This window comes from Tyto alba, unplaced genomic scaffold (assembly GCF_018691265.1).
Source record: "Tyto alba isolate M040663 unplaced genomic scaffold, T.alba_DEE_v4.0 Super-Scaffold_26, whole genome shotgun sequence".
Lineage (NCBI taxonomy): Eukaryota > Metazoa > Chordata > Aves > Strigiformes > Tytonidae > Tyto > Tyto alba.
Window position 1 is genome coordinate 9,056,615 of NW_024881300.1, and position 16,610 is coordinate 9,073,224.

Sequence of the window (16,610 nt, forward strand, 5' to 3'; positions counted from 1 at the left end):
TTTTTATTAATCATGTAGTTCTTCAGTATCACAGTCAAGCCAGAATTGTGTTGAGAACATGCTAGCTAACAGTTGAGTTTTTATTTGTATGCCAAACATGCTTTAAGTTGAGCGGTGCTAGTGAAGGACATTTGGAGTCTAGAGTATGTTTAGCCATGTGTAGTGCTACAAATCACACCGAAATTACAGGTAAGGATAACGTAGAGATTTCCAACAATTTGGACTGAGATGGTTTAAAACCTGAATGGTAATAGAGAGATAGACTAGTAGACCCTAGGAGCTGAGTGAAGACTACAGAGGATCTCCAGAAATAGATTTCCTATGTAGACCTCGGCTGAATACATATTTAAAGACATGTTACACGAGGGATTTTTTTTTTTATCTGAAACTAGTGCAGTTTATTTTAGCTGATCTGGTGGGTTCATCCAGCTGTTGTCACCCATGAACACCTAATTGCGCTAGAACAAGTGTGTCAATGATACGCTAGTCTAATTTCTGTCTTCTTCCTCCATGGTGGAGGAATTTAAATTCGAGAGTAGAGTTTAAAATTGAAGGATGTATATTGAAACCAAGCATGAATATGAGAAGAGTTAGCATTGCAGGTCCAAGTTAAGTTTGTTGTTAGTGAGATTGAGATCTTCTGTGAGCAGCTGCTGGGGGGGTTTTGTGTGATCTTCAAGATCAGTAGAATTGTGCCAAAGGTTTGTATTTCAGTGGGTGCTTCCAAGGTGGGAATCACATAAGGATTAGAGAATAAAACATTTTCTTTTAAAACTGGAAAAGCTGCTGTATCAATTTTTTTGTTTCACATAAGTGCCTTTGAAAAAGCTTCAGAGATACAGGAAACATGGTATTTCTACTTATTACAGATTAGGACAGTTTAAAATGGCAATGCATAGTGAAACATTCTACTAAAGCTTTGTGCTTAGGGCTGGGTTTTGCTGAGGTTGTTTTATCTTCTTGGACTTTTTGAAGAAAGAATGATGCAAGATTTTGATTTAAAATTGTTCTACAGTTTTAGCCAATACTCTAGGTGGAGTTTATCCTTCTTGTTTTTTACTTTTGTCAAAAACAGTAACTGCTGCAGTTGATTTGTAAAGTGTGCGTTATCAGTTTTGACAAACTGACTTTTCTTCAGAAAATTGCTTTTGATTGAATAACCTCATCAGTAAAAGGTGGACCTGTACATCATAAGGTAGGCTTTAGAAATAAAAACTAGAGAAGAAATAAGATAAAATAGTATGATAGAGATGAAGAATGTTGGGCTTTCCTTCTTTTGATAGCAAATTTTCTGTAATACAGTGTTTAACTAATTGTGGGTTTCCTTAAACTGCTCTGTTACAACTTGGGGAATATTCTTCCTTCATTGTTGTCCTGTTTCCAGCCACATTCTCACTGTTTGTGTTTTATTTGGTGCCCTTGAAGTTTAAAAGTTGTTTTGCCTGCTCTATAGTACAAATATATACCTAACCCTTCCTTTTGGATGAAATATGCTGGCAGTTATGAAGTTTTTCAGTGAGGCAGTTTTATAATGTGCCCATTATCATGTATACTGTAAATGTTACAAATGTTTGTTGGAAGGCTAGATGCTTTAATTGTTCCAGCTTTCTTTTGCTATATTCTTCTTGATCTTTATGTTAGTCAGCAGTAATGGGCACAATTCTCATTCACAGTATATAAACCATTAATTTTTAATTAAGTCTAAATAAATACCTGGTTTAAAAAGCACAAAATAGGTAAAATACTCGCAGCTGTACTTTAATCATCCAGTATGACAAGTAAATGTCAGGAAGTAATTTCTGTATAAATCAGGTACCATGTCAAAAGGAACATGAATTATTGAATTATTTTCTAAGTGAATACAAAATGCACGGAAAACTCCCCGTTTAGGAGCCACATGAAGATGTTTTAAAGGAGGTGCTTTTATTTAGATTCTGCTTTCTAATACTTCCTTTGGAAGCTGGTAGGTTTTTTGTGTCAACTATGAAGGCAGTTCTGTAACATGTTAAATGCTTATAAATCAATACTTATGTGGTCGAATTTTATCCTTTTGTTTTCCTTGTTCCTGTATTTCCACTTTCTCCAGTGTGTTGGTCCTAATTCTTACCTGATTCCACAGTGAGCAGTTCTAGAGCTAAATCAGCTGAGGGGAGCCATGCACTTCTGAGGAGGAGGAAAGAAGGAAATGGAAGTGCTTTTACACAGCTTGGCAACCTCAGTCACCTCAGCATGTGGTCACCTTTAGTTGAACCCCACAGCCTTTATCACTTCAAAATAAGTGTCATACTATAAATCCATAGTCTTGTAGAGCCATATAAAATGGATTTTAATAAAATACTAATTTTAAAATACTGATTTAAGGAATTGGAAATTTACAACACCACACAAACAGCTTAAATTTTAGTTTCAGACATCTGTGCTTAAGACAATTATATTAATTTATTGGACTGATATGTTTATATTTCATTTCTTTGTTGTCTTTAAATTCAACTGAGCACTGAATGTAAAAAACTGTATAAACTTTTAGAAAAATTAAAAAAAAAAAAACAACCGACCAACCAAACAAAAAAAAAACAGGCATGTAGTTATAGGATGGATATCTCTGAAGAACTTCTGGAGGTAGATTACAGCAATAATTTGAGATCTAGGTGAGTTTAAAAATGGCTCCTCATATTCCTCATCTTCAGAATTCTTCTTGCCTAAATTTATATTAAAAATAAATTTTTTTCTTAAAATTTGCTATAAATTTCCAACAGATTTTTCTCTAGTCTTACAAATTTATTTTTTAACTATTGGATTCTTTTATGTTGCACAGAATTGAAGAGAAAATACAACTGAAAGTATGAGCCTATAATAAGTTACATAAATGGAACTGTAGATTCTGGTCGAAGGAATTGGGGAAACTGTATGCTTCTAATATGAAATATGTGTCATTATTTTCAGTGGCAGGGGCAAAGGTATGTTGTTGGATGCATATTTGCCTTCTATTCATTGTTTGACTGTGCTGAGTTAATCAAGTCTTACTCTTAAACTTGTAATTTATGTAGAACACTTGTATCTGTAAGGTGGTGGCCTCGTATCTAATTATGTGCAAGTTCCATCCTTACTGCCCTATAGTTTCATTATTCTTCAAAGCTATGTAGGTAGGTTTTGTCAATATACTGCAATATTACTGAATATTAATTACAGAGACTATCGAACTGAGTTATCAGCATAACAAGATGAATGTTTGCAATTTAAGTAGAATCAAACATTTTATATTCTCCTCTGCTCCATAGCATAATTTAAAATGAGAACACCCTTGTCTTTGTCCCAGAGCAAGAAAAGAGTTGGTATTTGAAGGTTCTTTGTCCTCATGCGTTATTGAAAATCTTCTAAAATTACTTCAGACTGAAACTTCTGTGGAAATGTGATTGAAAGATTAGGACTTGATTTAGATTTTATATTCACGAAACACATCTCTGCAACTTAATTCTGTTCTAGCAAACACTTCAATGTTTCCATAGTTTATAATGTGCAAATTAAACAGTTTCTCCCGTTTTAAGTTTAGAAAAAGCCTGCAGTCTAAATAGTATTTTATTCTAGTTAATGTAAGCAAAACTTAGAGTAATGTTTTAAATGTTGTTCTTGAATAATGCAGAAGGAAAACAAGCAGCTTCAAAAGTTGGAGCTGATTTCAGACTGACCAAATTCTATAGTTGCTCTGTTCAGTGGTAATTTCCTTTCTCATCCCTTCAGATGGGAATTTACCGGATTTCTATCACCTAGGCTACTCAGCATCCTAAATTGTCTACCCTTGACAGCAGAGCTGCTGTGATGATTTGGGAGGAGTTTAGTGGTGAGGTTAAAATAATTCATGAGGCAGATGGAATGTAGGAAGCCACTAAAGGTGACTGTTTGGATTTATCACTTAAAGATATTTGCAGAAGTCTGTTTTTTTCATCATTCATCTTTCCCCTTATAACCCTACTTTCCATCTCCCGACTTCCTTATGTAATAAGGGAGGGACCTAGAAAACTTCAGCTATGCACAGATATAGATAGATAGATATACACTAAAAGGAGGTTCAGCTTCATAGAAATACAATTTGGCAGGCTGAGAAAGCTTTTTTTTTTTTTTTTTTTTTTTTTTTTTTTTTTTATAGTACGGGTAAAGTATGTCAGAACGTTTAGGCTATGGTCAGTAATATATTGTGAAATGAATAAGGGATTCAGTGACTTTGGCAGATGATCTAGGTTTTGCATATTAACTAAGGAGATTTCATCAAGCAACTTTACAAAATCCACTTAAACTATTAATACCAAGCTTGTCAGAACTGTATGGGCTAAGGGACAATTGGAAAAGATTAATTTTTTTTTTATCAGTATGAGCTTTGCTTTCATAGCCTGGAAAAGCAGATTCCCTGAAATTTTCCTGAGCTGGGGCATACCATCTCTCTAGCATGCCAAGTCTGGCTGCAGTTGGGACTTGCTGCAGTAGTCATTAATGGAGCAATTCTAGCTGCTGTTTTTTGTCTACTTATATTCAACCTCTTCTCTGTTCCTCCTTCTCAGCCCAAACAAGGTGACTGGGGCTGGTCTCTCCTAGTAGGCATATGCTAGGTGGGGCTGCAAGGTTAAAATGTGAATGTAGGGATTTCTCCTGGTGTAGATAACGAGCAGTAAATTGATTGCTCCCCCCCCCCCCCCATTATATGCTCTGTCTGTCAGGATTCTAGATGCAAATAGACATTGCTTGTTTAACCATTAAAAGGTCATTATTCTAATAAAGGTGTTGTAAATACATGGATTAAAGACACTTGAACAACACTTCTGAAAACCTGTAAATTACTTAATTTGCCTAATTCTGTAAACTGGGAATTATTAGCTATTGTGTTTGTTAACTTTCCAGTGTTGTTCTTGTAACTTCTGTTATAGGTGAACATATTATATGTGAACTCATAACTCTTCCTAAAGTCTTGCTGTGACAGCACGAGAGTTTAAAACCAGTTCAGAAAATTATATGTTTATGTAGTAGACTTGTGATTGTGGATTTTTACTAAAGGTAATTTTCCTCCCAACTAAACATAGGGGTTGGGTAAATTACTAAGCACTTGTTCTCCTAAATATATCACATTATCATCAGAAATAAAATATAAAACTTTCTCTGCATTATGGGTCAAGATTAAAAAACATCAACAAAGGCAATCTTCAAACTGAAGACCCAGATTACGTTATTACGGTAAGGATTTTGAATAGGTCTATTTTCTTGCATGTAATTTTTCACAATTAAAAAAATATTCATGGCTAATTATCTCTTGCAAACAGTGTTTCTGATTTTGCCAATATAAAGCTGACAGTTGTCTTTTCTCTTTGACAGATGGGGATGGACAAAGTGAACATTTATTGCCAGTCTGTGAAGATACAAAATGTCAAAAAAGTGCCATCTACTTAAATAAGCGAGGATTGGATCAGGTATTGTGAGTTTGGAATTGCAAAGACCAAGGAAAATACTGTGCTTTATGAAATAATATGAAACAGAAAAAATCTTTTCTGGGAAAAGAAAATGAAACTTATTCACCTGTAATATGCATATAAGAGTCCTTTATGTATTTACTTATTTATTACCTATTTTAAAAAATATGGGCTTGGTGGAGGAGGTGGTATATCTAGAATTCTATATAATGAGTAATTCTGCTCAAGAATATTATGAATGTCACTTCATTGATTGCAAAACACTGCATTCTGAGCACCATAACTTCCCTAGCACAAGAAAAACAAGGTTTGTGTTAAGAGTTGGAAATGGATCTAATTAATTTAAACAAGCTTAGGTACTTATAAAATAAATACACACACACACACACATATCAAGTTCAACCAGCCCACACCTCTTACCCCTTATTTCTACTGGTTTTGATTGTTAAGTAAATTCCAAATGGTATATGAAGACTTGGTTAGGCTATGTATCTTCAGGATTGGGTTTCTATTAAACTATTTCAGCTTTGTTTATTCATGACACTACTTGTTTTGAAAGATGTGATCATAATTCATATTATAGATTACTGTATGGTCATTTATTTTAAAGTGTGTACTAATCTGTTTTAAGTATTTACAGTGCCCTGCTTTATAATTAAGTTACAGCTTGCAATAAATTAACCTAATGTTTGTTTGATGCCTTAATAAATGTTCTTAATAAATACATATTTAGCAATGTGAACCTAAAGGCCAAGGTGACCTATAAAGTACTTGCTTATAGCTGACAGCAAAACCCACTGTAGCGTATTTAAAGAAATTTATAATGTATGCCATAAATGTTTCTAACCAGGTTATGAATTACTGATTATTCCTTTACTAAATTAGAAGTAGACCTTTTTTTCTGTGTACGTACCACGCTCTCTGATCTATATTTCAGAATTTCGTATGTGAACGTCCTGTTTGCTCAAGGAACAGTACATATGTTAAGGTGCTTGTTGTTACAGTTACAGTCTGCAGCCCAAGTTTATAATGTAGATTTCCTCATTTAAAGAATCAGAATTTCTAGAACACAGGCATAGCAAGAAAATCACTCCATATTGGAATGGAAACCACGCAGTTACCAGTCAGTTAAGGAAGTATAACTGGGATGAAATATACCATCAGTGTAAGAAAGAGTAAGTAACTCCAAATTTGGTAATGGACCGCTTTCAGCCTTCTAATCCTGGCATCTCTGTTCTTAGCAATGCGTGTTTTCCCCATGCACACTGTGCTGGGTTGTTTCTGGGTTGTGGATTTTTAACATTCATTCCTTGTGAACACAGACTAGAGACGATGGATTGTAGTGTTGCTGGATACCCGGTGTTACAGCAGAGTTTGATTTACAGGTCACAGCCTTTGTATAAAGCAAGTAGATGCTCAGTTCCCGATACCTCCATTGCTTTCTGGTCAGAGGGGAGGACATGGACTTTTCATAAGCACATAAGACTAATATTGCTGCAACAGCTGCTTACATTTCACTGTTGATTAGTTGGGAGTGTTCTTATGGCAAAAGACAACCGCTCTTTAGCTCTAAACATGGCTCCTTACTCTTGATAATGTAAGAAGTAAAAGCCACTTGAGTTTTTCAGCTCAGGTAAATTTGAGACAAATGTTCTCAACTTAAGTAATTTCACTCTGGAAAATCAACCACACACAAGTAGCATGTACCACTGAGAGATCGAGCTGTTAGCCGAGAGTGGCAGATGACTGGGGAGTGTGCTAAAGAAAGTTATATCATCTGTTGTTCGTGGTACATTTCTAGCAGGAGGCGATGCAGTAGTGGCAGAGGGGGGTGTGGGCCAATTTGCATAATAACATAATTTTTTTTGAGTGAAGTCTTTTATTGTAACCTGCTCTGAAGTAACATTTCACCCAGACAGTTTTTCTGTTCCTTCATTATTTCAGTTTTCTGATAGAGGTCAACTATTTAATTACAAATATATCAGATTTTTAACATACTTTTGATACTCATCAGTATATTTGTTTTTTATACTTAATTTAGCAATTTCATTGTGTAGTTCCAATTTTTAAATAATTTACAGTGTAATGACATTTGAGTTAAAATTTGGCAGCCAAATATTGTCACTTTATTTTAAAAACTGAAGAATCCAACAGGTTCTCATCCTGGTAGAAGAAAAAGTATTAAAAATTATTAAGACCTACCTAGAAACTTTAAAGCAATTTTCCCTGCATATTTTTAGAATTACTTTTTAATTAAAAATGACAGTATCGAATGACATATAATGACTTGTTCTGGCCAGCCTTTTTAAAGAACTATATCTAGAATACTCTTTTCTTGCACTGTTAGACTCACCTAGACATGATGGATCTCTTTTAAACCATTTTATCTTTTCCATTCTGAAACAGTAACTTCAGTCATATGTCTGCGGTTTTTCCCATGTGTTGCATATTTTCTACTGGTAGAAATCTATTCCAACATGTTACTTCCCATATTTATTTGGAAGTGAAATGTTTTAATTTCACTGAATTTTATTATTATGAGATCAGATGACCCAACATTTGAGCTTTGACTAAACGAGTGTCCTGGTTTGGGCTGAAATAGAGTTAATATTCCTTTTTGGGAACTAGAATAGTGCTGTGTTTTGGATTCAGCATTGGGTTTGGTATGAGAAGAATGCTGATAGCACTGATGTTTTCAGCTGCTACTGAGATTTCAAGGACTCTCCGACTCCCCATGTCCTGCCCGTGCACAAGGGCACGGGAAGCAGGGAGGCAGCACAGCCCAAGCACCAGACCCAAATTGACAATGAAATATTCCATATCATGGAACGTCATGCTCACTATATAGAGGAGGGATGGTCGGGAAGGGGCTCTCTCTCGCTTCCAGGATTGCGATTGTGGAATCTTGGTATCTCGGGGTCGCTGGCCGGGAACGGGCTGGGTACTGGTCAGCGGGTGGTGAGCAATTACATTGTGCATTGTCCGTTTATATTTTTTTTTCTATTATTGTCATTGTTCTTGTTTTATTACCATTATTCAACTGTTCTTATCTCAGCCTGCGAGTCTCCCTTTATGTCTCTAATTCCTTCCCCCATTCCCAGGTGGGGAAGGGGAAGGGTGGGTGACCGGCTGTGGTGGTTGGCTGCCAACCATGAAAATGAGTTAATCTTCATGAGAAATGATAAACATAAAATTCGTGGCAACAGACTCAGACCAATTATTTTTGTTTATTTAATCACTTTATAATTTGAGGGAAATACTAATGAGCCCTTGGAGTGCAGAATGTGTTTCAACAAGAGGGTGGTATCCCTTGTAGAACAGGTAGGTAATTATAGGGAATTTAGGGGAAACATAAATATTGCAAGTGTATTATTGAAAAAGTAGCAGATGTTATATATCCATTATCTCTGTTCCAGTTTTGCTGTCGGGTTTTGTGGGGTTTTCTGTAGTTAAGAGTGTAGTGAAGAATTCTGGTTTTCAGAATTCTGGTTTCTCATGCTGTCTTTGGCACAGCTGGATGGCTACTGAAAAGCCAAACAGATCTTAGGAGAATTATTTCAAGGATGTTCTTTCACCGTAGGTTTTAATTCATTTAATGATTTAATCTCTATAAGTATTAGAAATATCTCAGATAAATTTTCTTCTTTTGGGTTATGGAGCAAAAGTAAAGGCCAACAAAATATATATGAGTGACTTGAGGAGATACAGACCCACTGAAATTTTAAAAGAATGTGAATGTTTCCATAGCAACGGAAGAATTGCTGTCGGATCTGAAGTAGCATCCCATACGCTGTTTCAGGTTGTGGCAGGTGTTAGGATACCTCAGTTGTCTTTGAATTCACCTGCAGTAGCTACAGACTGCTCTGCTTACTGATTTAAAACTCTCATCTAGATTCTGAAAATTAGACTGAGTTCTCTCTGAAGAATGTTTCAAAATTCCTGGTACTGTTTATTGTAGAAACTCTAGAAGTTATGATATTCTTAGAGATGACTGATCTTTCTTTTAATTTTGCCAACACTTCAGTATGATTCCCTATATAATAGGAAGTTTATAGCTTTATTTCTCTTATAAATCAAGCCGCTCTGAAGTAGAGCACAGCAGTGCATCTTAGAGCAAAGCACAGGCCTCTGGTGTCACTCTCTAGGTGAGAGTTGGTCAGTGCTAGTTTTTCCTCATTTCTCTATCATCATTTCTAAGTTGATCAGCTTTCTCAAAGCAGCTATGGGGCTGTGAGTCATACTTCAGCAAGTAAGTAACCTGCTTTGGTTACTTTCTTCTGTGTTGCTAAATCAGTGTTGGGGATGGTTGTCTTCTGGGCCCTGAACACCATAAGTTAATGGTGTGATGTTTAGGCAATTTACTTAGTTTATTTTTATGCAGTAGTGGCTTCTCAGCTGTATCTGGAATTCAGGTGACCTTCATATGCTCTGAAAGCCTACTGCATCCAGAAATCATGGGATCGATGATCTGTGTGCAGCTGAACTACAGTGCACGTGTACCGCAGAGCGGGATCCGCCCCAGGGGAAGAGGACTCTGTTGCTGTAGCCGGTTCTTTCAGGCCACTCTTGATACTCATCTTTCTATAGGATGAGATAGTGTTTCTTATAGAAAACAGGAGAAACCCTGGCACTTACAGAAAAGGTATTGGCCAAGAATGTGCTACTGATTTCCAAATGGTGTCTGACTCACAGCTGGCTCCCTGGAAGTGGGCAGCTGACTGGATGGGGGTTTTGTGCTTAATTGGTTTCTGGCCATTGTTTGAAAACAACTCTTCAAACACCTAAATAAATATATTTTTCGTATTTTAGCCTACAAAATCATTAATTGAATAAGTAAATATATATATATGTATAAATGTGTTAAGTAATTATATTAGTGGTGCTAGGCAATGGAATTTAACAGTAAAGGGAAGAAGTAAACCTTTGATTTCTCTGACTGAATTTTGTGTTCATTTAAATTTTCCTTTAGGTACACTCATTCCATTTCTCAATCTCTTTTTTTCATCTGAGCTAGGTAACGAAATCATATGATCAGAAAACTGCAAAAAATAGCTTTGTGTGTCCTCATGATACCCACCTATTTCTATCTTAGAGTGAAAGGAAAAAAATTAGTTTTAGTCTTTTTCCTATTAAAATAGTAACAGCAAACACGAAGCTTAAAGGAATTGTCTGGATTGTCAAATACAAACTAAGCAGGAGATGTATATTATTGACAAACATATTTTCATTTTTTGCCTTCTGTACTGAAATATATATCCTGAGGCACATGAACAAGTAATCTTCCATTACATTACACAGTATTGCTGTTTACAATAGAAATATACAGAATGAGTTTCACCAAAATTGTGGATTACTCTGAAGTGAAACTGTTAGAGTAAGTTACATGTGGTGCTAGAATGTGCTCTGGTTACATGCTGAACAAGACCAGTGTGGGACATACCAAAACCAATTGCTGTTATAAAAAGTCCCACAGCTGGTTCAGTGGGATGGATCTTACTCTGCAGTGTGCACTGTGATGCTGCTTGGTAGCAATAGGTGATGTTTCTGGTTTGCTCACCTATTGGTTTTTATCTCTGCATTTTATTGTAGACCGTATGAGTGTAAAATTGCTTTCTATGACTCACTCTGAGTAAAAACAGAATACACATTCGGATTTGTGCCTAAAAATTCATTTTTAATTTTGTGTCTTGAAAACAGTGTTACCGTACATGGGAACATTTAGAAAGTATATGATGGATATAATTGGATTTCATTGCAATGACTGTGTGAATGATACCATGTAAAGTAAAAACTACATTATATTTCATGGTTCTGATTTCAATCAGTGTTTTTCAAAATTACAGTATTTTGCAACAATGTTGTTTCATCTGTCTTCTGCATGACAAATAAGTGCTAGGAAATCTAACCCTTTGAAAAATTTCCCTCATGTTAAGAGTCTCTTTCTTATTTTCCGTTTCATAAATTTTTCCAAACCTTCAGCAGCTAAGTCTAACTAAATAGGCATATGTATGGGGGGGGGGGTGGTATTGGCAAGGGTCAAAGTATGTTTCATTTCAACTTGGAGTTTTCATCGAGAGTGTTGTAGATGATCACTGCAGTTCCAATGTCATCACTTACACAGGCAGACGTGCACTCAGTAAATGCACTGTCTGGCAGAACTGTTCTGGGTTTCTAAGCCATCTCTGATATCCAAACAGAGTTGACCTTAGTGCACTGTCTTAATAATTTTGTAGGCTTCTCTGATATGCACGTGATTGTATGTAGCTCAAGGAAGCAGGCCAAGTGTCACACACAATTGCCATGTCTCAGGAATACTGTTGATTACTGGATTGTGTTAGTGAGGGAGTCTCTCCACAGCAGGAAATGATGCTGTCAGAGATCTCATTGTGATTCCTGAAATAGCTAAATTAAGGCTTGGATGAGAGACATCAAGATGCTGTTAAGCACTTCTGATGTTGGTGATAGTGATCCTTTAAGATGGTACCCTTCTGTCCCATTTTGAAGGCATTGTCAGATAGTTGACATGTAAAATTACTTCTGGCTTTAAAAATGGCACTGAATTTTTCTGTAGCATTGAAATGTTAAGCCTGGTACTTCAGCTTTATACTAACTTGATGAAATTACTTTGATTTTAATTAAGATAAATTCCTATTTAGCACCTCTGCAGCACTTGAATTAAGTGCAGATACATTCCATTTCTTGTCCTGGAGAAATGATACTTTGCATTTCTTTTGTACTTTCAATTTGATACTATAATCTTAATCTTTTATCAAACAGTTCAGTATCTAGTGCTGCTGGCAAGATAAGAGGGGAATTGATGCTCTTGAACTTCTAAATATCCATGAATAATAGAGTCATTCAAGCTGAAAGGAACCATAGGGACCCAGCTTTAAGCCGGGACAACACTGAATTTGGACCATGTTGTTTGTCCAGTTAAACTTTGAAAACTCCCAAGGACAGAGATTCTGCAACTTCTCAGGGCCTCTTTCCTAGTTTAATTTGTTGGTTTATCTCTAGCTGGAACCTCCCTTGTGTCTGTGACCATTGGCTCTTGTTGTTCTGCCATGTATTTCAGTAGAGCCTGGCTCCATCCTCTTGGTTATCTCCTTGCAGGTATTGGAGGGTTGCTGGTAGGTCCCCCAGAAATCTTCTGTTCTCCAGGCTGAACAAGGCCTGTGCCCTCAGCCTGTCCTGCAGGTAAATATTCAGTGCCTGACCATCTTGGTCACCCTTCTCTAAACACACTCTGTTCTCAAATCTTTCTTGAACCGTGGGGCAGAAAACTGGACACAGAATCCGGATGTAGACTGACAAGTGCTGAATAAAGAGAAATAACCACTCCCCTCACTCAGCAGGAGCCCAGGCAACAGCTACAGTGCAGCAGGCTGGTTTTGCAGCAGGCAGCTTTAGCTCACTGTTCACTGGCACCCACGCATCTGTCCTGGGAGAGCTGCTACCCAGCTGGCCGGCCTCCAGCCTGCACCACTGCAGGGGTTTACTCCCCTCTGCAGGACTTTGCTGATTGCTGTGAGGTCCCTATTTGCCCATTCTTCCCTTTCTAGGTCCCCTCTGAGTGGCCACCCACCTCCTGAAGCGTATTGATAGTATCCCCCAGTTTGGTGTTGTCCACAAATTTAATGAGGGTGCATCCCTCCTCCAGCTTTAATGCTGACTATTGCTTGTAATTCCAAGAAAAACAAAGGGACTTAGGATTTCAAGACCCTGATGGTTCGGCCTTACACTTAAGCATTAGTATCGATTCCAGGCAAGCATGAACTTCAGTGAAGTTGTTCCTGAATATCTCCATACACTGGACACATTCCAAAAGACAGGCCTTTTATTATTATTACATTACCTATTTTTTTTTTTCCTGTTCTGGAATAATTTAGTGCATATAAAAGACTCCAAATTTATTTTTTCAGGTGGTGACAGTTAAGAAATAATTCTTATTTCCTCTTTAGGAATTTGTAAATGGTTAAGAATCATGATGCAGTGAAGAAATATCAACTGTTTTAAGTAGATTTAGGTTGTTTAAATAAATAAAATGGATTTCCTGTTTTTTATTTTACAGTGGATTCCAATCTTGCAAGACTTCAGAAATAAAGACACACTCTGGGGCTTTGTATCACATCCAAATGAGAAACCTTCAACAGAGATTTCATTTCCAATTACACTTCATATTGGAGATTACAATATGGATGGCTACCCAGATGCTCTTGCTATACTAAAGAACACATCTGGAAGGTAGAGTATATGTAAACCTATAAATAAAGACTATCGAGTGCATGTTCAGTCATCAGTCAAACAAATCACTAATTTTAGTGCATCTCATTCATTTTCTCAAGTGAACAAGACTTTTTAGTTCGGCTAAATGTTTCCCTTTTAAAAAGGTATGCATTTACTTGGTATATTCAGAATGCATAGTTGTATAGGCTCAAACTGTGACTCTTGGTGGCGAATTGCACCAGGGCCTGGAATATGAAGTACCACTTTAGGTGCTGCTCCCAGATAAGAGGAGTTGATTATCTCTTCCTTTCCTTTCCCAAACAGTGTTCTGTAAAATCCTGACTTCAGCTTTCAGTGTTGGCTCGTGACACCCGGCTGCCGAGTGTTGGGGAACCGGTTTTGTGCTGTCAGGTGGAGTGGACACTGATTGGTGACTCTGCTGAAAAATGCAATGGTGCCCCTTTTGAGAACCAGGAATTTTAGATACACCTAATAATTTACCAGTGATTTTATACTGTCCAAATTTAACTGAAATAAACAAACTCTTCCCCCTTCCCCCCCCAAAAGAGGCAGCTTCTAACCTTTCCTATTAAATTGGTCAGTGTAATCTTTTTCCTCCTTATATTTTTTAATTAATTACTTGCTTTCCCAATACTTTATATTGCTACCATCTGGTGTTAGGCAGGAGAGGGCATGTAGTGGTGCTTACAGGGAGACTGTTGTACGTTGAGGAGCTGGTGATCCACGTAACAGTGGAGCCGAGCCGGCGCGCGCCCGGGCTGTTGGCACGCACCGCTTGGCTGCGGGATGGGCTTACACGACTGCGCCGAACAGGGAGGCCTGGAGGCAGCTCCCGCTTGGCACCTGATGATGATACCACTGGCATGTCCTTGTCTTTACCTTGAAGTGAAGCAGCATGGTTTCATGTGAACATCCTTTTGCTTGACAGTAGAAATGATGAATAGACTTGTTTACTTCTAAGAAAAACTTCAAAGAGCTCTAGAGACCATAATGCCAGTGAACCTCACACAGGCAGGGTACGCGCAGCATGCCGTGCCCCGACTACAAGTCTGTCTGATGCTGCACAACTTGAGTTTTCCAGCATCTGAAGAGCTGTAAGATTATCTGTGCTGTCTTCTTTTTCTTCCTCATGTCATCGCTTGTAAAAAGTATTTTAATCAATACCTGATGGAGTCTCAACATCCCCTTTACTGGGATTCATGACAAATACTTGCACTAGTACATTACAAGGCAAAATAAGTTTCTTACAGGTGTATTTATTATCTTTCTCTCTGTGGTATTCTGGATGAGCTTTAGTGCAGGTTCATAGCTGGAACTAATACTTAGTAAGGAAGAAAACTGAAGAGCTCACTCTGAAGCTTAAAGCAGTATATAGACAGAATTTAGATGCTGAAGTCAAAGAAGTCAATTCGGATCCTCTAGTGGTTGCCTGAACATGAGTCACCCACTGACTTTTTTGTGTGAGAGTTCCTCAGATACTGACACATACCTAAAAATGACCCGCTTGGAAGAGTTACGTGCTTGTATTCAGCCTACGTGATGTGATTCAGAGACAAGGCAGTGAGCAGCTGAGCTCTGTCTCTCTACCTCTGAACCTTAAAATAACCAGCAGAGCAGCTGGTTTTATTCAGATAAGGCAGAGGAGAAGGAGGTGATGCTGTTACTGCCCAGAACTTGCACAGGCAAAGTTAAAGCACTCGGGCCCTCAATGTCAGGTTTTTTATTTCATGGCTTTGCTCAGTTGGGAGTTTGCATCGTCTGTTCAGCAGTTACTGAATAAAGACTTTAAACAATCTAGAGAGGAGACTAGAACCAGAGTCTTTGCTTTTCCATAGAAATACCATGACATCTAAACTGTAAAGTTGTTCTTGTGTCTGTGTTTTTACTTAAGACGCACTAATCCTGTGTTTTGAGCTGTATAATAGGCTGTCTTCTAGTGTGTAGCCTGATAGCTGGTATACCTAAGAACAACTTAATGAAGATTTATGGCATTCAGAAGTTATTTTATCTTTTAAGTTTCTTAGGAGTCTCTCCTCTGGCTGGTGTGTAATTATGGCAATACAATATTATGTAAAGGAATTAAATAGTTTGTAAGTAGTCCTATAAAATAGCCCAGGTTACCTGTGTCTTGTTGCAATGAATTACTGTGATACACCTCTACCTTTATTCTCCTTGCTTCTGAAATTGTCTGTTTATTCAATTGAGCGTGTCTTAAACTTACTTTGAAACTTGACTTCAAAGTCAAGACTATAGTAAGGCACAAGGACTGAAGGTACTGGCAGATCTTTTGACAAGTTTTTACAAGGGAAGTTCAGAGAGCTGAGGAAGTCTGGCTGAAAGAGAAAGTAAACTAAAAAGTAAGAAATACATTGCATGTTAACACTGTATATTTCCAGTATTTGTAGAAAAGTAATGGAAACAGACTCTTCATACTTTGGGGTGGGAATGAAAGTCACAGTTTTTGCACCCACTATGAAATGTCACTTTCAGAGTAATACTAATACATTGTTTCTGAGAGATTTTAGCAAATATATTCTTTTAAAATGTTTAACTGGGTCACAGTGGAGAGAATTAAAACAGTGTGGGAATTAAATTAAAAGCTCATCTTAAATTAGAGCAAATTAAAATGAAAACCTTATTTAATTTATCCTTATCCACTTCTGGATCAAGCTGTTTATTTCTTTCTCTAAAGCCTTTCATGCTACATCTACAGATCTAATTTCAGTGATTGATTACTGTGATTAAATGATAAAAGCATTTTTGTAAACTCTTGATCTCAATCGGTGCTATAGTCTAGAAAGCCTAGCTTCTAGTTGCTGTCTGTAACTTAAAGAAATTAAAGAGGCAGAAACTATTTTACTCACGTGAAAATATACTGATACAAGATAATGGAAGAATATGATTAAAATC

General features: G+C 37.1%; 1 protein-coding gene across 2 annotated transcripts in view; it reads left to right on the plus strand.

Moving 5' to 3' along the window:
• ITFG1 (integrin alpha FG-GAP repeat containing 1) overlaps positions 1 to 16,610 on the plus strand; it is an 85,232-nt gene that overhangs the window by 36,228 nt on the left and 32,394 nt on the right. For both annotated transcript variants that reach the window (XM_032998371.2, XM_032998379.2), the window contains exons 9-10: positions 5,359 to 5,453; positions 13,525 to 13,697. In XM_032998371.2, the coding sequence (XP_032854262.2) occupies positions 5,359 to 5,453; positions 13,525 to 13,697 (268 nt within the window). The remainder of the gene's footprint in view (positions 1 to 5,358; positions 5,454 to 13,524; positions 13,698 to 16,610) is intronic.